At 40.6% G+C, this 18,987-nt stretch overlaps 1 protein-coding gene across 1 annotated transcript; it reads right to left on the bottom strand.

Moving 5' to 3' along the window:
- Positions 1-332: 332 nt before the first annotated feature.
- HADH (hydroxyacyl-CoA dehydrogenase) lies at positions 333-17,598 on the bottom strand. The gene is made up of 8 exons (XM_036382574.2): positions 17,447-17,598; positions 14,204-14,332; positions 12,752-12,909; positions 7,954-8,080; positions 6,632-6,721; positions 5,041-5,113; positions 1,840-1,956; positions 333-803 (listed from the first exon to the last, which is right to left on the bottom strand). Exons 1-8 carry the CDS (start codon positions 17,573-17,575, stop codon positions 685-687), a joined length of 942 nt encoding a protein of 313 aa, XP_036238467.1. The 5' UTR covers positions 17,576-17,598; the 3' UTR covers positions 333-684.
- Between the last annotated feature and the right edge of the window lie 1,389 nt (positions 17,599-18,987).

An 18,987-nucleotide genomic window follows, 5' to 3' on the forward strand; every position in this document is an offset into this window, starting at 1 on the left:
CAGCACCTAGCAAAAGTAGGCCCTCAACCATTAATTGAAAATGACAGAAAATCCCAATGCAAATCATGATCTCTGCTTTTAACTGTTTTATTGGGAACCTTTTGTTTGGGGAGCAGCTTGCCTTTGTGGGATTCTTTTATTTGTTTGTAAATATGTCCTTCAAAACATTATTGGTCAAGGCACTGTATTTTACATCTACAGATTAGCAGTGCACTTAAGAAAAATCCTAACAAAACAACCCACTGCCTTTCCAGGCTGCATTTGTCAGTGTGGGAAGAGGCTGCCACCCTGTGGGCTCCATCCCAGACATAACTGCAAGCCCTCACACTCAATACAAAATTGTTGAAAGTTTTATTTTTAAGAAAATGAGGTTATTTTTAGGGTTTTCCCCATCAATATAATAACGTTTCAAATACATAAATTCACTTGTCATTCTGTACTGCACCTGAGAAAAATCAACATTTCATGAAGGCACTGTACATTGAAAGATTTTTTGGAATTACAAGAAAAAAACAATCTACCAAATCAAGCTTTGACCATAGTTAACTAGTGCAATCACTCAGTTCACAAGTGAGTTATGTTCTAAATGCAGCTTGTGCCACCCTTGGGAAGGTTTAAACACCTGTATTATGGCAATGCTGAATAGCATATACAGATTGTTTAACACCTCTTCAGGTCTGGAGTTCATTTGTATTTGTAAAATCCTTCTCCAGTCTTTTTACCCAGCTTCTTTTCTTCTACCAGTTTATTCAGGAGTGGGCTGGGTGCAAAAAGAGGATTGTTGGGCTCTAATGAATGCCACCCTGGAAAGGAAGGGAAGTGGATGAATTAGTAACAGTTCTGTTTATATGCAAAGATAATAGAGATCAGCATCTCCTTAGAAAAATATTCGAAGGTCAGAAAACTGAAGAAGGACTGGAACTTATTCTAGGCTGAGTCCCTGCAGTACAGCTCCATAAAGCCCAGATCAGTACTGATGATTATGCACTAATCTAAGAATTAGTCTTCAGGCTCAGTGTACTCCCAACACCTTATCATCTCCACAATTGAGGATTTTTTAAAACAATTAAGAACTTTTGAAACATAGTTAAGTACAATGAAATAAAATAAAGGCTCTGCTGAAAAGAAATTCAAGTGCAAAGAAATTCCAAGTTGAATTTCTACCTGCAAAACACGTGGTGACTTAGAATAGTAACACTACTTCACAGTACTGACTAAGAGCAAAGAGGTTCCACTGAAAATGCCATCATCGAAGTGACATTCTGCCTCAGAGAATGTTTAAGCTGCTCGTTCAAAAGAGCACAACAACCATCAACAAGCCATCACCATCATGTAAGTTTTTGTTACTGTATTGACATTCGCCCACTTATTAACTGAAGTGACAGGGAGATGGTTCACTTACATCTTTTGAGATATTTGCTGGATTTCCTTTTAATTAAGAATGAAAATATGGCTGGTAGAAAAAGGATAGGGAATCTCAACATTTGTTGATTTTCACAGAATTCCTCACCTCCAGTACGTCACCCTTCCCACTGATTGTTTTTAGTAACATAAAGTACCATTAATGTTAATATCATTACTATTTTTCAATAACACTTGATGAAGTCAGCAAAGCCACCACTGTACTGTCCCCATCTACAAAGGGTACAGGCATGCAGCACAAATGCTGTACTCACACAGCATTCTGAGCTGAATCCTAACAGCAGAATCCTTTCTCCTCAACAGTTCAAAGGCTATACCATAAACATTCAGTTTAAATAATTAAGAGTCACATTTGCATTAAAACATCTACAATTTAGCTAGAAAGTGAAAAAGCAGAAAAAAAGAAGCATGCAGTACCATCTATAATGTATTTACTGGTATCCAACCCAACATAGTCCAGCAGTTCAAATGGACCCATGGGATAGCCAGCCCCAAGCTTCATAGCAACATCAATATCTTCCTTTGATGCATCTCCTAGAGAAAAGATTGACAGTTTGAGGAACAGAGAAGATTCCGCATCTCCTTGGCACCACTTATAAATAATTAACAGGGTGTTATTTCACCCTGGTGCAGCTCTTCACAGAAATCTCTGCATGTTTCACAGCCACAAAAACTGGAGTCAGCATACACATGCTGGAGCATAAAGCTGAATCTCTCACAAAAATGAAAGAAAAAAAGAAACAAGCCCTGCAGGCCTGCTTTCTATTTTCCTGGTTTCCTCTTGCATTTCAATACAGAGCACTGCACTGCTGATGGAGCCACAGCTACCATGCTGACCCTATCAGAATGACTAAAGGAAGAACTGGTCACTGTGAAGAAACAAGAGCTTCTTTTAGAGGCAGCAGAACAGGGTAAGTAAGGAAACGACTCAATTTCAGCTCCATGAGATCAGCAGCAGCTTTTGAAAGAAGCACAGGACAGAGCCACCCTTACACTACAGCTGCCAGAGCACAAGTGATATCCAGCTGATGGGTAAGGCAGGCATGGAGCGGGGGGCAGGAGCCTCTGAGTAACATGCTTAGCTACAGCACCTATCACCAGAGGATATCTGTTGGAATCAGAGATGGCAGATAACAGAAACCTGAAATGACTGCGCAGGTGCAGATGAATTAAAGAATTCCAAAATTACTTTAAAAGAAATAATCAAAATTGTCAGAAATTTGTTACTTCTACTTCAGTCTGAGCCTATAAAAATACAAATCCCGCTCTGCCATATTGTCACAGTAACTTTAACCTCATTCTTTAGCTGGGAATACATATTTTAGACTGTCATCAAAGCAGATGCACCTCTACTGCATACCTCTAACTCATATTTTGAGAAAGGCAGTGCACTTTCTTTGCAGATGCTACAAAAAGGATGAAGTTATACAAACCCCAGAGGTCCTTGTTAAGTAACCTCCGTGCTCAGGCATGCACGGTGTCCGGCAGCTTGGCAGACACAGCCTGTGCAATTTATATGCCTAAGATCAGAGAACCCTCGAAATAAATTTACAAAATCTCTTGTAAAGGTAACAACTTCAGTGACAATTCTGTATGAATTAATGATTTATACATACCTCCTTTTACTCTTTAAAGCTGACAATGTTTTTTTTAAGCTACATTTTATTTCTGAGAAGCTGCAGAGAGTAGTCTTACCTAATTCTAGCATAATTTCAGTTCCCCAAATTCAAACACAGCTAAACCCTCAGCTCATTTGCAGCTGATGCAGGTATACAGACTTGTTCTCTCAACAGATTTGTCCCACTTTGTCAAATTTGGGACTTGGCCACCCAACAATCTAATTACAGCACAATAAAACGCAGTAAAAGGGCAAACAAGGGCTATGTTCCTAGCTCATTCTAGTCTCTCCTAGTATAAAGCAGACTTCCATAGAAACTTAGCTGACTGCTTTTTTAGTTTTTCCACTAAGGACAGAGCAGTACAGACCACTATACATTAAGATTTACAATATGCCCCGTTTAAGTAATTGTTAATACACTAAACTGTATATTGCTTATGGAAAAGTGCACATTTAACAGAATGAGATTTTGTACAAATAAAAAACACAAGGACTAGCCCAATAAAATGGCATTTCAGTGCTTGGGGTTACCAAGAAAGAGACACAATTTCATTTAATGTAGAAGACAATCTGGCTCAAGTGCCTACTCTGAGAATAAACACAAAGGATTTGATAGAAATTTAATTTGATTCACTCAAACATATGAATTAAGACAGACATCAAGCTTCCCAAGACATCAACTAGCTTTTTTAATCAATTTCATTCAAGCTAAAAAGTCACAAATGAACTTTAGCAATTTTGTAAATATACTGTGGGAGAAGATACAAAAAGAATAAAGATTAAATCAAAATATTGTTTTGCTTAGACAAAAGCACTCAGTTTTAACATACAAACTCAGTAACTGTTTTCTTCTGCATTTAATTAAAAGTTCTGTTGTCTCCTGAAATATGCACAATGATACACGTCACTTAACAAAGGCACCTCTTTTAAACACACTGAAACACCCATACACTTTATTCAAAACTGTGACTTTTTCTAAAAGAATAATGCCCCCTCACATTCATGCCTTTGCCTTTCAAGTCACTAAATTTGCTCTTTTCTCCCTTTGAGATGTAATTAGGTACATCTGTTGATGGATAAACAAGTAGTGTTGTTTTATTTTTTTTTTTAGAAATCAAATCATCCCTTCCATGTGCTTTAAAAGAGATTTTTAATATTTAAAGCATACTTGGTGGAATCCTGAAAACAGAGTGCTTTCATCTGTAAAAAGGCAGTGATTTCAAAAACAAAACGTTTCAAATGACATTCTTAGTAGCACAGAGCTACGAGCAGAGCACTTGAAATAAAAGCAATTATAGTCTGTAATTTCATCTTTATCCACTACATTCATTATTGGCTTCTTTTCAAAACAAGCTTCAATACTTTGAAAAATTCAGTGGTTCTTGGGGATTCATAATTATTTTTACCTACATATTAATGTAAAAGAGACCAGCAGTGAGACAGGAGCTCCTGAAGAACCTATGTCTAAAAATCAACACAGAAGGAGAACAGGAAGTTTTATGTGGCAGTAGCTGAGCTGAAATCACTTCAGTGCCAGTACCACAGTGTGACACTATTCACCACTTACCTCGAAACTGGTGGTTTATTTCACAAGCCCCATATGAGTGAACTCAGGAGAACTTTACTAACGGTCCCATTATGGGACTTTCAATCACTTTTATCAATGTCTCCTGGGACACAGAGAGGAAAGCTCCTGAACAGGTGGCAATGGATGTTTTTACAATGGTTCTACACTCACCTTGTCACCTCCAAGCCAGAAACATTTTCCACCACCAGGAGTTTCACACACAAGTACCTTCCAACTCTGCATAAGCTGACATTTCAAAGTGAAGGCAAGGCCTTTCCAGCTACACATGTTGGCTCATATTTAACATTCTCTATTCATTTCCAGCCTCTAATGTCTGAAAATTTTGAGGGAATCCCATGGCTTTTCTGAAGCAATGTAACATTTAGTAGTGTTATATGTCAACATCCCTTGAAGTGAATATCCCACCAAGTACCTCTCTCAAAAAGACGAACAGCTTCCATCATATATGGCACCAGGAGACGGTTTACAATAAACCCTGGAGTGTCCTGTGAAAAATAAAAAAGGGATTCTAAGTAAACACTCTTTACCAGAACTACACTCAATGCTATGTGACAAATAAAACAAGTGGATGAAGACACTTACTGTATCATTACTTAAGATACTTTCTGATCTGTATTTTTCATCTCATTTTTCTGCTCAGTATTAAAGCATAAAACATTGAGAAATTCAATGGCATATAAACAGTCATCATGACTGAGAATAGTAAGAGTACTACAAGCCAAAGCAATCAATCTTAAAACAATTTAATATGGCTAGTCTTTTCTTTATCTAGAGTCTAATGATACAATTTCCTGAAGCTAGGAGAAAAGCAGTTCTTCCCTAGAAGGTTTTATTTGTGTGTGTCCACTACCAGAAGCACTCCTGACTAAATAGTCTGCTTCTCCTCCACTGCTCACTGGTGATCCTACTTTTGAAAGTTAGGATAGCTTTAACAGCAAACATCAACACTGACAATGAAAAGATAAGACACATGCTGTCAGAAGGTAACAAATGAATACAAAACTTCTTTTGCACAAGCATCAATCAAAATCACAATCAATCAATCAAACGCAAGAGAAAGAGTTCTGCAAATGTAACATTATTTTGTATATTACTACTGTCTCAGATATTTATTATTCATTCCACTTTATCTCAGCATTTAATCCAGAGAATCCCAAGCAACGTTTCTTCTATAAGCAAGAACTTAAAAAAAAGTGTTCAGGCACGAATACTGCATTATTCTCTATCCAAGCTAAATTATCACAATTCTTCCTATATTCTGCACACTGCATGGTACTAAACTGCGACAGAAATAGGAAAAAAGTCAACTAAGGCCACAGAACAATTTAGCCAGAATTCAGAGAACATAGCTAGAATTAGAGTCCAGCATCCAGCAGCTGAATTAATTAATCCAGTAACTACCGGATTGCAGGCCCTTCTTTTTATTATCAACTGTCTCCTGGGGGCTGTGAAACCCAAAGCAGTAGCTTGCATAAAGCTATCCAGACCACAGCTTAATGGATTCAGAAAAAGTGAGCTTTCAAAGTAGGGTGTTTCTCTAGAGAAAATAAACCAAAGCTGAGAAGAAATTAAGATGAATATGTGTCTAGTTACTGCAGTCTTAAGAAAACCTTGCAATGAGCACACACCATGAAGGATTCAGCCAACTGTCTCACAGTACAAGAGGCAGCAGTTTTGTCTCTAGCATGGCTAAAGATGAGCTACTGCTTAAACTCTCCAGTCTATACTTTTGCAGGACTTGAAAAGACTCCATAACAGTAAGCTCTGATACGTGTGAGTTTTGCTGCTCTAGACAACATGTCCAGAGTCACTGGACTTTGAAGAATTTGTGGTAAATGTGGGTATTTTCTTTATTAAATTACTTTTAATTATGAAGACAAACTGGACAAGATGCAGCCTAGAAATTTTTGAAGTGCTCATACATCTACTAAAACCTACCACCTTAAAATTAACAGTCTACAAGGACAGACCCCCTGAACAGTATACTGTCAAAACGTACTCACCTTACAACTGACAGGACTCTTTCCTACTGCTTTACTGAAATCCACAAGTGATTCAAAAGTCTTTTGGCTGGTCATTGGAGTCTTGATGACCTGAGTACAGGGAAGGTAGAGAGAGCATAAGCATATTAATGAGCAGAATCTCTCCCATTTCCCCACTACAGCAATGTAGTCCAGAACACTCTTCCAGAAATTCACAAAATGTTTTGCAGAAAACCACCTTGAATGTATAAATATGTAACAGACACAGAACACTATTTTACACATAGATACAGCATTTTGCAATGTTGTGTTTCTTTAAGACACTTTCCCACTCAGCCACTATGGAAGGATGGTGAAAGGAACCATTCTTTAAAAGCACACTTAAGATTTAGTGTATCAAAATAATTCTAAAAGCTACATAGTCTCTTGTCTTGGGAAACACAAAGACACCACCCTAGAGACCCATTTAAACAGCCGTAGCTCCTGATAGAACAAGTTCTAGCAGCTACTCCACCTCTCTATAACCCTCTCTCAGGTAATTTTAGGGAGTGATAAGGTTTCTCCTTGGCCTCTTTTTCTCAAGCTAAACAATCCCAGCTCCCTCAGCTGCTCCTCCTGTGAGTTACTCTCTGGACTCTTCACCAGCTCTGTTTCCTTTCTCTGGACATACTCCAGCACCTCAGTGTCTTGTAGTGAAAGGCCCAGAAATGGACACAGCATTCGAGGTGTGGCCTCACCAGTGCCAAGTACAGAGGGACTGTCACAGCCCTGGTCCTGCTGGCCACACTATTTTTGACACAAGGCAGGATAGCATTGGCCTTCTTGGCCACCTGGGCACACACTGGCTCATGTTCAGCAGCTGTCAGCCAGCATTCCAGATCCTTTTCCTCTGGTCAGATTTCCAGCCCCTCTTCCCCAGCCTGTAGTACTGGAAATACTGAAACAAACACAACTGACGTTGTTTCAAAAGTGACAAGGCAATAAGATTTAATCTCCTGACATCTATTTATTTCTACACTAGTATCAGCAATTCCTATGAATAAGCCTCCCTGCTTGAAATGATGGCTATAAACAGCACCTCTGCTGGAAGTTCAGTGGAGAACTCAGGAGCCTTGAGACTGAAGGAGTTACCTCTGTCTGTTAAACCTGCCCCTCAACAGAGACTGCAGTACCCTCTAATCATTAGAGGTAGCAAATTCCATGTCCGAGCAGCCGCAAACTGAGATCTGCTCTGTCAATCTAACTGAAATCCCACTGCTGCCAATTGCACTGCTGGGCTGCAGCTGTAGCTGATGGAACATGATGATAGCAGCCCCTGTAAGGCATGCTCACAGGACACTCACCTCCACAAGCTTCATCATAGGCACAGGATTGAAGAAATGAAGACCACCAAATCGGTCCTGCCTGGTGGTTGCATTTGCCATCTTCGTGATTTGCAAGGATGAAGTGTTGCTTGCAAATATCGTATGCCTGGGAATAAGAAATACATAGATTGCATAAAGGACAGTAGGAGACTGAGGCACTAAACATAAATAGACATCCATTGGCTAACCAGGCAAGAATTCTCAGAAATATCCCTGCAGTTTATCACGGTCCTTTTGCTGAGGTCTAAGCACAGCAATTTAATCGAATAACCACTGCAAAGACTCTGTGACTTTCTGATTCCTGAGGAATTATATTGAATGCTTTTATTAGGGGCTAGAAAAAAGGACTGTGCAATTAGAAAATTTTATTTCACTCCCCAAATCCATTCTAGGTAATTCATCCAGCAATCCTGGAAACATAAGGGTATCTTAATTTGTTGTTAAACACATTTACACATTTATTGAAACCCAATCATATGCCATGTCAAAAATGCACTTTGGAGTCATACAGAAAATTTGCAATCTACTTTATTTTGAAATTATCAATGATAGACATGATGAGGAAACCTACCACCAGAGCAAAGATTTAATAGGGAAAAAAAACCAGAGAAAATGTAAGACCTGCCATGCATAGGACATTGCAAAGGATCTACAAAATGCCAAGAATTTTAAGACATATATGAAGTCCTTCTCCAGACATAAACCAAATTTACTAACTGCAATTCATAATGGTTTGAGTATTTTGTTTGTTGGGTTTGTCCTCCCAGAAATATCTCAGACCCTCAACAGCCCTGCTATCACACCAAAAACTTAAGAGAAATGGCTTTTTCTTCAAATCAGAAACTAAATTAGAGATTAAAACCTACCTTTCAGTTTGGACTGCATCCTACCATCCCTTCAAAAAGTTATCCTACTGGACTCAGCAAATGTTTATCTATGTTGATATTTTGCTTACATTGTACTAATATGTAACTGAGCTTTGCAACAGAGCTTTCAGAAAAGTTATGTTCAAGTCGTGGTGACATCTTATAGGGGCATTAATGAAAACATTTCAAGACAAAAACATCTACTTTGTTTTCAATTTTTTCATTATGTTTTCTTTTTTGTTATAGTGAAGGAAATAAAAAATCCTGAAAATTCCTGCTTATTCTTCTTACAAATATTCTTTTATTATCTCTCCACCATAAAGTGGCCTTATACTGCTCTGAGGTGAGGTACTAAAAGGAGCATTCTACATTTCATAGTTTTGACCTTGTAAAGTCAGTGAATACAAAAGTCATTTACTCTCACCAAAAATCTGCCACTGTGTGTAAAAATTAAAATACTCATATAAAAAAGAAGCACATTGAATTGTGAAATATAATTGCTAGGTTTATATCTGAGTTCACTTAAGAGATTTTACCTCAGTACTTCTTCTGTAGCCTCACACAATAGAAAGCCTTGGAAAAAAGAAAAGCATTGGATTTACTGTGAATAAGTGCATTTTAGTTACACTTTCTTCTCTGACCAACCAATTGATTTCATTGAGTTTAGAATAGAATTTTCATGCCTCTGTGACTTAGAATTACTCAATCCACGCTTCAGATGACAGCAGAGTTGGGAGGCTTTGGGAAGCCAGTACTAGTAAAGCCATAGAAATGGCTTTCCTGCAGCAGAGTGCTTTCTCTTGGTGCCATCTAGTGGCTCATGGAAAGACGTCACAGGAGAAACCTTAATAAATATTTCCAATAAATCCAACTCTTATAGTCCAGCTGCCTTACACAGCAAACACTGAGTAATACTTCATTTTTTAACAGTTTTATAACACATTCATTCGAACACAGTGAACAGCTGAAAAACACTGGCCAGGTCCAAGCTGAGTTTCTACATCTAAAGGCAAATCCTAGACCAAGGAATATTGAGGGCATTTCGTACAATCCCAGAAAAAAAACAGAAATCAAGCACAGAAAAGTTCTTAAACTGGAAATGCAAAAGTTCTTTTGTCATATTCATTACAACCCTGTTTGGAAAAGTGCTGCAGTGTCTACAAAAATCCTAGCCTGACCTTTTTCCAAATGGAAATGCAAGACTAACTCCATTCTAGAAAAGGAAAACAGAACTGAAGAATGGGCAGCAATGCTTTACTCTGTTCCAAAGATGATGATCAGGTAACACAGTAATAAAAGCCAAATATGCTGAGATTAATACTGAGAGGAATAGAACATACAATTCTGCCTTCCGCATTTTGTAAAGCTCCGAGATCATAAAATTTTGCTCTGAGAACATAAACCAGTATGTTCTCAGACTAATGGCACCAAAGAAACAGCATCCACTGTTTCACCTGGACAGTTACCCAGATGGGGAATACTCTGAGTTTCCAAGGTTTTCTGGGGTTTCCAAATGCTCCTGGCTTATTATATTTGATTTGAACACTTATGAGAAATTTGCTCCCCACTCACAAATACAACTTCTCTCAGTAAAAGAATAGCTTTCCCATCCCCTACATGTTTAGATCCACTTTCAGAGGAATTACAGTTACTTTACAAGAAAAGGAATTATTAATTGTTAATTATGCTATTGTGCTATTGTAATACTTTAGTTAATTGTGCTATTGTAATACTTTAGTTTTATGCAGTTCCCAGACTTATTTTCCTCAGAGATGTCTCCAGAGTGCAAAAATGGGAGATAAACAAGTACATGTTGCAGCTGAGGAAATGCATGAAACATGAAATACATCACAAAAGAAGAAAAATGCAGGGTTTCACACACCTAGAATTTCACAGGCAGAATTCATCTTGTCAGAACAACTGTCATACATAGCCCCTCACATTTCCACCTGCTATCATCCACCCCTCTGGGAAGTCCTGAGATTTGAATGAAGCCAAGTCATTCCTCCACAGCATCCTGGTCTTTCCTGGTCTCTCCCTGTAACCCACACTTCAGAGGGCCACCAATGCTCAGAGGCCCTCAGAAGCAAAGCTCCTCCTGATATTCAATGCTGTCTTTAAACTAATCCTGTCTTTGTTACCAATTAACCACAAGTCTACCACCCCTAGTGAGCTGGCACAACAGTCAGTCCATACAATAGGTTTATAAATTTTGAACTATTCAGCCTTAGAAAAGGCTGTAGAATGCTTGCACTGACAGGGAGATATTTCTATTCCAGCACAGTGCCATGTGGGATGAGTAAAGCCTACTGCTTCCTTCTAACACATGGAAAAACACTCACTACAGGTTTGTGTCTTTCCCCACACTAAGCACACAATCTGCAACTCTATACGCTCTCACAGTTACAAATTACCCTTTGTATCCAAAGCTAATATTTTAAACACTTGACTACTAAGTTTCAACCAGTTTTTCTACTTTATCCTACACATATGATACCTGCATGTTTATAATAGCTTCCAAATATCCTCTTAAAAAGGAAGGCTTCTTGTCTTAGCCATTTTTCCCAACTCTGCAAAATCATCCCTTTTGCAATGGGCAGGAGCATATTTGAACAACCCCCAGTATCTTTTAACACTGTGATGTAAAATTTGATGTTTCACAGCAGCTATGCTGACAAACAGCTCAGTCTTCCAAAAAACAGCCTCATGTGTTCCAAACACACATATTTTTAAGTGAGGCTCCAAGTCCCCCATGCCCACATTTCCTTGCTGACTGGTTTTAGACAGTTTACCATTTAGTACACTCCAATTTGCTCATTAAATACTCCACCAACCAACGGTTTGTTTGCACAAAACAGGCACAAAACAACCACAACAAGGTACTCTCATAAACGTTGAAGTCATCTATTTACTTTTGTGTGTCAGGGTAATGGCAAGTTTACCCTGTGCTCAGTACATGGCTGCTTGTGATCACTGACTGTATTCAAAATTACCAGGTAATTTTAATTACTGACAGGAGGAGAAAGCTTGAAAATCTCCCCAGGCTGAAGTCAACTAATGATAAAATCTTTTTTCCCTTGATATGATATTCAAGGCATAGCTTGCCCAGTTGACAGGCCAGACAGTCTAGAATACCTCTTAGCCAATATATCCCCAAACCTACCTGCACTAGTTAAAATCTCAACAAGCAGTCAAGGTCTTGTGATCATGACTCATCAATTACAAGGCTCAAATTTCTGAGACTGCATGCTCACCTTAACAGCATTTTTGGCTTTGGATAATATTCAACAGTAGCTTCCAACAGTTATCAAATATAGTTCAAGGACATTTCCAGGGACTTCATGTAACTGAATGAGTATCTACTAAAATACTATTTACCCTTTTACATCACACACAATAACAAGCAATGGCTGTTTCCTAACTCCTGTAATACAAAGTAAAGTTAGTTCACTTAAGACATTATTGAGCTGACTGAGACTTCTTAAAACTTGTTTATGACAGGTGTGCCGGAAACAAATACTTTATAATTCCAATTCCCAATTTAAGTATGGGAACAGAACATTAACAGTAAGTCATGTCCACTGGAACAAGTCAATTCTACTGTTCTGCATTTGTAGCTGCATTAGGATTTGAAATTGCCAAGTAGATAAGCAATCCTAATGACTAAACACACTTGGAACAACAATGAAGCAATGCAACAAGCAAATGAAGCAATGCAACACACCTGAGAATGTTTATAACATATGCACCTGGCACAACCACTATTCCACACCAACATAATAGTCTGGAGCTAGTCTGAGACAGCAAAACTCATTCTTAAATAAAGCAGCTAAGAAAACAGAGAACTAACTGTGAGTGGAAAAACAGAAAGTAGTCTAAGTTTCAAAATGTAACAGGAAAAATATACATACTCTGGAGCAAACTTATCCAGCGTCTGGAAGAGTTTATTTTTAACTTCCAGGTTCTCCACAATGGCTTCTATCACCAAATCTGTGCTGTGGACCACTGATGCTGCATCTGTGCTTGTTGTGAGGTTTTTCAAGGTCTTCTTAATGAACTCAGCACCAGCCTGAAACATTTTCAAGCAGCTGTAATGTCTATTTACAGTGATTTAATTTACTTTTATATGAGAATCCCCTTATGTTCTCTGGTGGTTTTGACCTCCCCAAAATGCAGACAGTCTGCCACATTCCCAAATCAATGAGAAAGTTTTAAGTCTGTAGAGGTATAAGGCTTTCCATTGACAAAATTTTCCTAGCCAAACAAATCTGTTTTGGAGCAAAGAGGGGACCTTTAAACTCATTCTTTTAGGAAGACCATTTGCTGTAGTCCAACCTTCAGCACAAGAGAGTGATCACCTGGTTGGTCAATCAGTGGCTAAAGTTTCAGTGAAAAAGTGGAGAAAAATGTTTCCTCACTAGTAAATCTGTTGATATAGATTGTGAGGGCAGAAATCAAACAGAAAAGCAAGACTTTTAGCCAAGGGTAAATGGAGACACAGTACAAATAAAAAAAACTATATGGTAGAATATAATGTCATACAAAAAGTGCAAGTATTATGTGGAGAGTTTTCTTTTTGATTAAAAGGCTCTCCATAATTACATATGTATGCTTTACTTATCCTGGCACTTCCATACTCCTGCAAACAAGCTTTTTTTTCCTTCCTCTGCCTCATCGTTTTCTGGCAAGCATCAATACAAGTATTCATTGTATATGTTAATATGTATCAAAAGAAGAAATTAATCTGCTGAGGAATTTGGAGAAGCAAGCACAGCAACAAGTAACTTAGGATACAAAGCTAGACTCACCAACTGCACCACAGTGGCTGGCTGTATGCAAGACTGACTCAGCAATGCAAGTGCAAAGTTAAACATCTAACACATGTCACTTGCATTCTCATTTCCTTTGCAGTAATCCTGTGCCCAAGTGTTAGGAGAAGAAAAAAAAAAATAAGACTCCTTACTCAGGTATTAAGACAATTTTGTTACTATTTGCTTTTGGACAAAACGGGTGCATTCCCAGGTAAGCACTCAAAGACTGCTTGCTTTTGAGTTACGATGAATAATTTTATTCCATTTCACACTTAGCATCTGTTTTAAAAGATTGCTAAATTAGTTTAAATCTTTAGCTTAAAGCTGAAGTTTATTAAGGAAAGAAAATGAGGTAGCACATCTTTCAACCTCCCTAAATTAAAAATAAAAAACTAACTGAAAGTCCGGGTTCTTGAGCACACTGGGAAAAAAGTTTTCTTTTTAAGCAATATAATAACATGCTCTATAATGCATAACTGCAATATCATAACTTCATTATGGCAGTTTTTATTCTTCCAAGTTTTCCTAGAGGAATAAAAAGAAGGTGTCAACCTCAGGCTTATCTGCAAACTTCTTCTTTATCACTCTCTTCAAACTCTCTTCAATTCCTTTTGTAGACTTTTTAAGGATTTCATCTGACTGGTCAACTAACACCACAGTGTGACCGCTGGCTGCTGCAACCTGCAAGTTAAAAAAAAAAATTCAACATCAATGTCACAAAACAACCACCCATATTGATTTGTGTTAACAGACGATATGTCAGGCATTTAGGCAAAAATTTAGAGCTAAAATACATTGAATTAAATGCACTTGACTAGAAAAATCATAAAAACCTGTATATAGCTGGGGTGATGCTGAAGGGATAAAGGTCTCAAACAATTTGAGGGAAAAGGAAAAAGAAATCTCTCCCTCACACTGTCTGCAGAACCTTGTGTCTGAAGGCATCTAAATTCTGTGGCCATGGCTACAGAATAAACAGGGTGAGCAGGTGCCACAGGGGATGGCCAACCCTGAGTCCCCAGAACACAGCTCTGCTGTCAGGCCATGAGCATGTCCCTGCAACAACAGGAAGGTGACAGTGAAGCTGGGAGCAGGGGTGGATGTTTGCCACTCCAGGATTCCACACAGACAAGAATGGCTGCAAAGTCTCCTTACGCTGCACTTGGTGCAAACACTGGCTCAGCTACACACAGCACTACTGGATTGCCTTTTTGGTTGGTATTTAAATTAATTTCAAACAAGTAACATCACTGTCTCACACTGCATCAGCACATTAAAGATCAGCTGCTCATTATCTGTTACTTCACTTTTACTTTATTTATGTTCCTCTTGTTAGTTAGCAACAGCCTCTCTTCACTTCCAGAATCCTTGAACTAACAGAGCTGTGATTTAGTAACTGTGTAAAACAGATATTAAAACACAGTTCCACTGATGGTTTTAAAGTGACTCAACTTCAGAGCTTCCCTTCTGCAATCTTTCACCTTACATTTAACCTTATATGTGATGACTAAAGACTCATGCACCCACAAGACCTAGTCCAACACAGCTAGCTGAAATGGAAAGTGCAGCTATCTCATGAAGAAAAGCACGGTGATATTCTCATCCAATTTGCCTCACTAACCCAGCAAATAAAGAAATGCCAGATTGTCTCTGGACAGCAGCAGTAGCTTTAACAAGGGGTCAGTCTGCAGACAGACAATTCTTTATCCAACTTGGTTTTTTATTTTCACTATGGCCATTCCATAAAAACCACTTAAACCAAACTTGTACTTCTACTCCTAACACTTCATCTGCTGCTGATCATTTGTAACAGTGATTTTTGATCTGAAGATGAAAAATCATTACCAAAGACATTTTTAAGAGCTGAGGGCACCGCGCTGCCCTCAGCTTCACTGAGGAACCATTTATGATATGGTCACAGCTAGTGACAGCAAGTGAAAAATCCTAGAAAAATTAACATCTCCCACTTCCCACCATATTTACATGGACAGAGAGGAAGTAAATGAGACAAGATCATACCATTTCCTTGCAATTCAATCACACACTTGCCTAAACACTACTATCCAATGATCTTAAGAATGTGTTTGTAATAAGAAACACAAGTGCTGGGGAGTCAATTAATGCTTTTTTCAAGAGCATTTCACAGGGCATAATCAAAAATTGTGGCTTTCAGCCATACACTAGCAGAGGCTTGCTTCACCTGACAGTGTGAAAAACCAAGAGAAGAGGAGACACAATTTCTTTAGTGCTCAAAAAGGGATGAAAAGCAGCTTTATTAATAGGGTACAGGGGAGACACCACTCAGTGTTATAATGACCTCTGCTTTGAGATAAGTTTGGATTGATAAATTGGAGGCAGATGGTCAGCAAAATAATCCTGGGTCCTTGACAGTGGTAGAGGCCTGCAACCCCTGTTACTGTCAAATACCAGACATGTTTCTCTTGATGAGCTGCTCTCTGAAAATATGCAGTCCAGCAGAACAAGATCAGCACACTTACCTGGAAAACGATAAGCTTTGCATAGTCTGCATCTTCCTCAAACACAAGAACAACTTTTTCTAAGTTGTTCTTTGATGGTTCTCCAGTGGAAACCTCAAGCTCTAGTATCATGATACAGAGGAGTATTTCTATCAGAAGAGTGAATAAACAACTATTTTCTTAGCCAAAAAAATTGCCTCTGTATTCCATCTGCTAGAGATTTGCCAGGAATGTAAGAAATCTTTAGTTCTGAGAAGCAAACCTATTAACTCATTGAAATGGAGAACTGCTATTCATGAGCTCCAGCCTCACTGTCAGTTTCCGCTCGGATGTTTGCCTGCCCCCCTTATTCTTTGTGAAGTTTGTGAACTACCCTGGTATCCTGGGCAACAGGTTCTTTCTCTGAATTAACTAAGTGCTGAAATTTTTAATCACTGAAAGGACTCTTCAATTTAATGTCCTAAAACTATCAAGCTAAAGGTGAACTTAAAAGCCAAAGGCCTGAGGTTAAACTCTGGGAAAATAAGTCCTATTTAAATATTAACCACTTCACAATTCTGAAGATGAATGACAGCTAAATGCTCATTTTAGCTGCTGCATTCTACTTGAACGTAAAATGTCTAAAATGTCACTAGATCTGCTCCCTTGTCAAGTTAGAAGAATCTTCTTTCCAACCAACATCTTCCACGTATTTCCAGAAGCCACTGTCTGTTAACAATTAGTTCACGCACTGTCTTAAGAACCACCTTAAGCAATTTAAGCCATCAGCCTGGGTTCTCCTCTCCAAGCCGTCTGACCAGAAGATGGGCGGATCAGCAGGAGAAGTGTGAGAGTTGAGCAAGCAGAGCGGAGCAGAGCAGCAATGCCCCGGCAGCAGCGGAGCCCAAACCCGCGGCACTCGGGCAAGGCAAGCGCAGGGGCGCGTCCCGCCCAGCCCGGCCGAGAGCCGGCGCAGCCACTGCTTCCCACACAAACACAGCCTGGGAAGGCAAGCGCGAAGGAGTTTGACCACGGCCTGTAACACGTTCCGAGAAGCGCCAGGAGGGTTGTTACGTTTAGTTGTGGGCTTTATTAATGATGGTCCGCCAGCTGACCGCTCGCACTCCCTAGAGCTTGTCCCTTCCCGCCCGGGGACAGCGCGGAGTGCAGCGCCACGGCAGGGCTCAGCTCCGGGCGAAGAGCCCCAGCGGAGCTCCGGGACGCAGGAGCAGCAGCCCGGGAAGGGCCCGCGCTGGCCGCAAGGCTCGCCCCGGGCCCCGGCCGCCATGGCGCCTCCGCTCCCTCCCGCCCCGCGGCCGGGCCGCCGCACCGCACTCACCTGGGCGATGCCGGCGCCCATGAGGCCGCCGCCGATGATCGTGACATGCTTGATGAGCAGCTTCTTGGCGGCCGCCGTAGCGGCGTCGGAGGAGGCGGCGCGCACGAACTGGCGGGTGGCGAAGGCCATGGCGAAGGCGCGGCGCGAGCGGCGGGGCCGCGACAGGCGGGGCCGGGCCGGGCCAGGCGGGGCGAGGGCCGCGCTCCGCCCCGGGGGAAGGCGGCCGGTTCCGGCTGCCAGTCCCAGCTGCCCGCCGACGGGGGAGGCGCGTTGGGTCTTTCACCTTCGCTACCTCTGATTCCTTAAGAGCCAAGCAGCAAGGGCAAGGTCAGCACTGCCGGAACGTCGGCGAGCCCCTGGCTAGCGCTGGGCCGGCGGCCGAGGCTGCGCTGATGGCCGCCCTTTGCCTCAGCGCCCTTTGCCTCACCTTCCCGCTGCCGCTGCTCATGCTCGCTGAATCAATGAGGCTGGAAAGACCTCCGAGACCATCGAGTCCAACCCATGACCAAACACCACCATGTTAACTGGACCACGGCACCAAGTGCCACATCCAGTCCTTCATTAAACACCTCCAGGGACGGTAACTCCACTGCCTCCCTGGGCAGCCCATTCCAGTGTCAAACCACCCTCTCTGTGAACACAGTAGAATCTAAACCTCTCCCAGTACAGCTTAAGGCTGTGTCCTCTTATCCTGTCACTGGCTGTGTGGGAGAAGCGGTCTGCCCTCACCTGGCTACACCCTCCTGTCAGGAGGTTGTAGAGAGCAATAAGGTCTCCCCCGAGCCCCCTTTCCTCCAGGCTAAACAGCCCCAGCTCTCTCAGCCGCTCCTCACAGGACCTGTGCCCCAGACCCTTCCCCAGCCTCTTTGCCCTTCTCTGGACACCCCCCAGCACCTCAATCTTCTTCCTATTCACATCAATAAAAGCTCTCTCCCCACAACAAAAGTTTCCTGATTAGAAGGGGTTGTTATTTCCAGGCTAGGACAAGATAAATAATAAACAAATATAATAAAAAAACCAAGAAAAAAATTCTTCCATTATTAACACTAACAGCTGAATTATATCAGATGCAGACTGCCCTGATTTCCATCTAATTAAATTATCACCAGAAAGACCTGCACTTCAGCAGCAGCTGACAACACAGCAATTACTACTTGAGTCAGCATCGGGGTAAACATTAAGCAGCTTGTTTTATTCAAATAAAGAGTTGTATTCTCATATCTCTGCACTTTGTACCACAAATGTACTGCAAAAGAATTCGCCTGGATTAGGCAGGAGCAGGAAGTGGCTGTGGAAACAGCTTTATCCAAAGACTCACCCTTAATGATCTTTGTGTATACAAATGACAGCGGAGTGGTAATTAATGAATTTCCCCTAAAAACAAACAAACAAACAAACAAAAAATAGCAGTATACCAAGTAACCTGCAACCTAACTCCAGGGCATAAGACAGAAGATTTCCACCTACAGCTCTTGTTGCTGAGTGCCCAGCTCCTTGTGAACACCAGTGCTCATAGCCACCCCCTCCCCACAAAGAGTTCA

This window comes from Molothrus ater, chromosome 4 (genome assembly GCF_012460135.2).
Source record: "Molothrus ater isolate BHLD 08-10-18 breed brown headed cowbird chromosome 4, BPBGC_Mater_1.1, whole genome shotgun sequence".
In the NCBI taxonomy this organism is placed as follows: Eukaryota; Metazoa; Chordata; class Aves; order Passeriformes; family Icteridae; genus Molothrus; species Molothrus ater.